At 40.6% G+C, this 7,276-nt stretch overlaps 1 protein-coding gene across 1 annotated transcript; it reads left to right on the plus strand.

The window, feature by feature from the left end:
• Positions 1-737: 737 nt before the first annotated feature.
• LOC115391607 (high-affinity choline transporter 1-like) lies at positions 738-5,744 on the plus strand. The gene is made up of 8 exons (XM_030095887.1): positions 738-921; positions 1,010-1,123; positions 2,085-2,240; positions 2,440-2,588; positions 3,350-3,496; positions 4,677-4,830; positions 4,922-5,139; positions 5,229-5,744. Exons 1-8 carry the CDS (start codon positions 738-740, stop codon positions 5,742-5,744), a joined length of 1,638 nt encoding a protein of 545 aa, XP_029951747.1.
• Positions 5,745-7,276: the final 1,532 nt, after the last annotated feature.

A 7,276-nucleotide genomic window follows, 5' to 3' on the forward strand; every position in this document is an offset into this window, starting at 1 on the left:
TACTCCACAGCTAACAGTCATGGTCCCACCATTGACCTTTCAATCTGTTTGCATGGTTTACAGCTCTTGCACAGTTTTCACATGGCCAACTCTCCACAAGTGCATGCGTAAAAGTTGTATTATTAACACATCAAGGCATTCCATGCATTGCTTGTAGTGGCTTATATTCCCTTGTTTCAATATTATGTTTTAAAAGAAGAGAGTGCTGTGGTGGTGCATTTTGGAGGCATAACTGCTGAAGCGATGAAAATGAACGTTTGTATGCACAATCTGGGTTATTCATTATAAACAAGCGTCAGGAGATCATTCAGTGTCCTAAAGACAATCCACTGCTCTCAAAACAGAGCCCATCGTCACTGCTGATGTTAATCCTTGTTATATGGAAAAAAAAAAAACTTCAGTGTGGCTTAGTTATAGTTAAGCCCTCTGCAGAAAATGCTGGATTTTGTGTACTATTCTAGGGGCTGTGTTAATTTGATACATGCTGTGTGTTAAATGTGATCCTCTTACATAACTTTCCTTTTTTTTTTAATGACTTGATTCTTATCTTTATTTTTTATTTTTTTATAGAAGCTGACTCTAAATAAAGTTGTTTTATTGACTTCACAGGATGAAGTTAAACACAGATGTTCCTCCAAAAGTCAAGCATTACAACAACTACGTTGTGATTCTGTGTTGAAATATAGAGAAGGAAATAATCCTTCAGACTATAGATTGATTGTTTTTTCCAGATAGTCATGGCAGTGGATGTTCCTGGACTGGTGGCTGTGGTGGCTTTTTATCTCGTCATCCTCTTCATCGGAATATGGGGATCTCGAAAATCCAGAAAAGTCGAGAAGACATGTGACGGCAGCAAGAGCGAAGTCACCATCGTAGGAGGCCGCAATATCAATATCGTTGTTGGAGTTTTTACGATGACAGGTAGGATTTTTATTGCACGTATTGCAGTAGCACTTCAGTAATTCCTTCATTTCATGGTGTAATTGTCTTCATGTGCTCTGAACATCAGCAACATGGGTTGGAGGAGGTTACATAATGGGAACCTCAGAGGCTGTCTACGCTCCTTCCAAAGGCCTCGTTTGGGCTTTGGGACTTCCTGCTTATGCCATGAATTTTATTTTTGGTAAGTAGCTCAAACAAATGCTATATCCAACTCATGCTTCCACGGCTGCAACATTTTGGAGATGTGTTGTTTGACTTTCACATTCTTGCATCGTACCTTGAAATATCTCATGTCGGAATGGTGTTATATGAATCATATTGCCAATATGCAGGGTGAGACCAGGAGGGCATGTTTCTGTGAAATGTGTTTTTTTGAGAAAAATGCATCCTAAAATTTGATGTTCTGAAAACACATTTTTGAACTGGATGTGAGATGAAGTTAGTGAAGGCAAATCAAACTTTATTTGTACAGCACTTTTCAGATTTAACACAAACACAAAGTATTTTACAGCATTTAGAACATAAAACAATATGAAAATATATAAAAGTTTGTAAAAAAAAAATTGCTCAAACTGGCTCAGGCAGCAATTAATGACGCTGTCCAACTGTAGTGCAGAAGTTCAGAGATCTGATGGCCCCAAACTGTTCTTTACTCTTAGTTATCCTACATCAGATGTACCTGAACCTCCTGTCCAAAGGCAGCAAGTTCAACAGCTGCTGCCCGGGTTGGAGATTTTTGCTGCTCTGCTCAAACAGCAGGCTAAAAAACTGGCCAGTTGACTTGTGTGGCATGTGCGCTGTAGAAGAAGAAAGCATACTTTATTAATCCCACAGGGGGGGAATTCCTTCTCTGCAGTTAACCCATCCTATTAATAGCTAACCTTAAGTATACATGCTGGAAGCAGAGGAAGACAGGTGAGTCGCTGGGGGTCAAGGGTCGTGCTCGGGGAGCCACAGTGGTGACTTGTCAGCTGTGGGATTCAAACCTGTGACCCTCCAATCCCAAGTTCACTTCTGTAACCTCTAATTTAGTGATTTCATTATCAGTGTGTTAGGGAGAAGACAGCCCTGTTTTGTTTTTGTTTTTTTGATGACCTGAAAATGTTTCTTTGGAATGTTTTGTAATTCTTTCATTATTTTAGGAGGACTGGTTTTTGCAAAACCTATGAGGTCCAAGCGTTATGTGACCATGTTGGACCCCTTTCAGAAACTCTACGGTAATGCATTCACGGCCCTGCTCCTGCTCCCTGTTTTAATGAGTGACATTTTGTGGGTCGCCGGCGTCCTTGCTGCTCTGGGTAAGTTGATACCTTGTTTTGTAAATTCAAAAGTGAATCCCTGATGCGGTGTGATTTTATTGGATCTTTTTGTCTTATTTATTTGTTTGCAGAAGCTATTCATACCCATGTGATGTATTTCATATTATATCGGACATTTGACTGCTTTTACTTCGGTGTGAAGTGTATTCTCTTTTAAAGTGTTTTGTACAATTTTCAGGAGGAACAATGAGCATCATTCTTGGCCTGTCAACCTCCATCTCCATCGTCATCTCAGCAGTCATCTCAATCGTGTACACATTTCTGGGGGGTCTCTACTCCGTTGCATATACTGATATCGTTCAGCTTTGTTTCATCTTTGTCAGCATGGTAAGAATGACAATCACAGAGTACATTAGTAGCAGGGGTGTAATGATCATAGACCAAATCTGGAAATCGTGCAGTTTGCTGTGGACTAGTGTGGACATTGGACAGCCACATCTGTCAAATCTTTCATGGCTGCTGCCCACATGCTCATCCCACAAATGCATGTTGATTACAAATGTAGAGAGTTTAGCAGGCTTGCCAACTAAAAGCTTCATATTTTTTTTTTTCTACAATGATCTTCAGCTCAATTTTAATGACTTTGCAGATGGTCGTTGAGTAGCACTCCCCTCACCCTCCCGTCTGCAGATCCAGTGTTTGGTGTTTTGAAACAAGGCGAATGTGATAACTGCATAGATTAGTGTAGTTAAAATCTTTTTGTGATCTCAAATTTTGTCTTGGAGAGCCATTGTCATGCATGTTTTAGACGTACCCCTGCTCCGGCACAATAGTAAGTAGTAAATGTGTCATTATCAAGCTGTGCAGAAAGCCTGATGATCAGCATCTCATTGTGTTCAGGTGTGCCTGAGCAGGGCGACTAACAAACCTGCAAGACAGTGACTGTCCAGGACCGGGAAGGGGCGTCAATATTTTAATTTAACCGAAGTACTGAAATTCTCAATTTCTGACTCGTGAAAAAACAGTTTGGTGCGCTAGCTGTCATTTAGACTGATAGGTCTCAGTGGAATTTACTGCATCTTTAAGGAACACTGTTTTATACTGAGTTTTGCTATAATTGTGTATTTTTGTTGTTGTCGTTGTTGCAGTGGCTTTGTGTTCCTTTTGTGGTGCTGAGTCCTGCGGTCACTGACAACTTGCAAACGTCCTACTTAAATCACTCGAATGGAACGACCTGGCTTGGCGAGCTGCAGCTGGCAGATGCTGGGAAATGGACGGATGAGTTGCTGATATTGGTTAGATTTTAAAACACTTTCTTTCACTCTCTGTCGTACAGTTCAGCTGACGAAAAGCCACAGAATGTTTTGTCCCTTGATAGTGAAAATGTAGCTTAAAAAAATTGACATGACAATGTTGCTATTAGTTTTTCATCTTTTTGGTCTGATGTCTTTGTGTCTGCTGTCAAGTGATTGATTATTGTTTCTCTGTGGTGGAAGATAATACAGAAGCTCTGTAAAATAAATTATTGAAATTGAACTCCATTTGTTCTCAAATAAAAAGTCTGACATAATGGATTGCTCTGATATTAAGTCACCCAAGTGACACTTCATTTTGTTACACTGAGCCTGCAGGTACAACAGCAGCAGCAAACAACTAATCCATACTCCTAATGTTATTATTCACAAATGTATTTCCTGCTGTTATATGTCAAAATATATATTGAGCAGGTCTGCAATATCTTTACATATCTTTACAGGCCTTCTGTTTTCCACAATTTCATGAAATTAAAAACAAAAAAAGCTCTCATGAGAAAATTTGTAACAAATACTCTTTTTTTTGATGCTTTAATAGGCATGCTTTAGACTGATGATGTGTTGTTGCAATAGTAATTCATTAATCCGCCATCTACAATATGCACCACAGCTCCAGCCTGTTGCAAGCTAACCATAGATATTTGTAAAGTGAAATGAGAAAATGGTGACTTTAATTCCTGATAAACACACTCACTCACAAGCGATTCTGTTTCCTCTTCTTATGTTTGATAAATATACACTCGCATTCAATTTCAAAAGTTGATTTCAAGTACAAACTCTACACACACACACACACACACACAAAACAACCTCCAAACCCGTTACTGAGAGAAGAGTGCTTATCAAGACAAATTTAAGACATTTTGAACTGTGCTTCTTTAATTTCACAAACTCATCAGGAGCTGCAGTTGCTGTATTTAGAGCAAAATTTTACATTAAAGGATTCCACCAATGTTATTTTGAATTCTGAATGTAAAATTTGTCTGAAGACACATTTTATTTGGTGGGACGTGGCCAAAAACTGCTCCTTTGATCATTAGATTGCAGACCCTATAACTGTGGACATTTTGACCAAAAGCATTCTCACATTTCAATGAAATGAAGTTAGTGTTTGTGCTGTAAATTGTTGTGTTTACTGTTGTTTGTGATTGATTTATTGAAGGGTTTAGGTGGACTGGCATATCAAGCTCTCTACCAGAGAATCCTGTCTGCAGCCTCTGCTACTCGGGCTCAAATCTCCTGTCTAATAGCGTCTGTGGTGGTTTTCGTTATGGGATTACCCTCAGTGATCATAGGAGTTATGGCCGCTGCTGCAGGTACAATTGGAAATTTCTTTATATTTCTCTCGTGTGTTTTTTTCCTTTTCTTTATGTTTCCTCCACTTCTTTTTTTTTTTTTAAATCTAAGATTGGAACCAGACGGCGTACGGCCTCCCCCCTCCTTTTGAGCGGGGGGATGAAGGGAAGATCCTGCCCCTCGCCCTGCAGAACCTCGCTCCTACGTGGGTCTCGGTGGTGGGCATCGCCTCTCTGGCTGCAGCCGTCATGTCCTCCATGGACTCTGCTCTGTTGTCCTCGGCATCTGTTTTCACGCAAAATATCTACAAGACAACTTTGAGGAAGATGGTGTGTGTGCATGTGTGGTGGCGGAGGGGGTGGGGGGGGGCTGATTCAACATGAAGCAAAGTGACCCTTGTCCTCTCTTCTCCCTCCAGGCCTCGGAGAGGGAGCTCCAGTGGGTGATCCGTGTGAGCGTCCTGCTGCTGGGCGTGGCCGGCACCGGCCTGGCGTTTGGAGACGACAGCGTTCTGGCCTTCTGGTTATTAAGCGGAGACTTCATCTACTGCATGGTGTTCCCGCAGCTCATCTGTGTGCTCTTCTTCCGCTACGCCAACACCTACGGCGCCTACTGCGGCTACGTTCTGGGTCTGGGGCTGCGTCTGATGAGCGGGGAGCCCTTACTGTCCATCCCTCCTGTGATTCTCTACCCCGGCTGGAGGGTAGAAAATGGAGACATTATTCAGTATTTTCCTTTCAGAACTGTTGCCATGCTCATCTCTCTGGCAGCTGTTATCGCGGTGTCCACGCTGGTACACCTGGGCTTCCGGTGCAGACTCATTCCTCAGTCATGGGATATACTGAAAGCGTTTGAAGAGAAAACCGAGAGCCAGCTGGAAGAAATGCCTGTCCCATGTGAGGAAGAAAATAAAACAATTCAGACAAAGTTATAACTTCAATTTAGCCTATTATAAACCAGAAGTGCATGATATGGGAGCAGCAATATAATCACAATCATTCCAGGAAGGTTCAGGCAATATAAGAACATCTTTTGATTTCAAACTTGAGATCATACTATTTTCCTTTTCAAATGATTTAGCTTCTTCTCATCCTTTTAATAAGCTGTTAAGCTGTGCTTAACACACTGATTTTCAGGAAGTTTTTCATCATCTGAATGTCTTCTTGTCTACTCGAACCTCGAAGGTGAGTTACATGCAGCTAAAGCTATTTAGATGTGAGAACTTTGGGTTTCTCTCACCTTTTATAAACGGCCATTTTGCCTTCTTTTTTTTATATTTGTTTATCAAGCACTACAACAAAGAGTGCCTGAACGCTCTTAGAGATGCTTGAGATGTTGAGTGTTGTTCAATAACCGATGAGCGGTGCTTGTTGGTACAAGTGTTTACTACAATTTTATTCTTCAAAGGGATCATCACTGAAGTGTTATGAAGATAGATCATATTTTTTTGCAGTCACTTTATCTCTGGATATCATGAAAATTATGTGGTTATGCTTTTGCACCCAGTGGATTCTGTGTTGATAAATCAACCATCCATAACCTCAACAACATTGATTGTTTGACAGGAGTTATTAGAAGTGTATTTGACTCATGGATGATGCAGAGAGTTTATTACTAATGAAGTTAAGACATATCTTGAAGAATTTAGAGCCAGCTGTACTGTACAGAGGACTTCATATCCCAAATTTAAGGAGGCAATCTTTAAGGAGTACATTCATGAATAGATCCAAAGGAGACCAAAAAGGTTGAATTCATTAAAAAAAACATTCACACATATATACTTTATCTAAGGAGCATGAACTTGTTTTTAGGAATAGGGTTTAAAACTTTTATTAGCGATTGACTCAAACCTTGAAAGGTCGCGGAGAAATCTCTCTTCTGTGGCAAACTGGGTCAAAGGGCTGAGCGTGGCTACTGGAGGTCAGACCAGGTGGACTGAACTGTTATGAACTGGTGAGGGGGTCATAGGTGGTCGAAGCTCATTTATGCACAGAGTTAGTGAAGGCAGGCCACGGTGGTCCAATTCAGACGAGCTGCTTTAGTGCAGAAGACAGTGCTGGTTTAGAACGTTAAAGAATACATCAGTTCATAATGCTGTGGCTGAATGGCAAGACTTTGCACTGTATTACTCCACATTATTTTGAGTGACTTTCCCATTTGTCTGAAATGAAGTTTGCTGTTTATAGAGCCAAGATTTGTCTTGATGATCACTTTTCATTGAAGTGTAATGTGTCACCGGCGGCAGCAGAGGGCGACACAGACACGCTAAAAGAACTGAGACTGTTTGACCATAGTAAAATAATCCACTGTTTGAAACCACAAAATGTGTTTGGGATACAATCGATTCCAAATAAACAGCAATTTAAAGATGGTATTAATGGCTGTTCACTTTGTGTAATTGGATCTCAGTTATATGCCGTTTATTTTATTTCCCTTTGGTCTATTTGTTATTATCTGAAGTTCTAA

Source organism: Salarias fasciatus, chromosome 7 (genome assembly GCF_902148845.1).
Source record: "Salarias fasciatus chromosome 7, fSalaFa1.1, whole genome shotgun sequence".
In the NCBI taxonomy this organism is placed as follows: Eukaryota; Metazoa; Chordata; class Actinopteri; order Blenniiformes; family Blenniidae; genus Salarias; species Salarias fasciatus.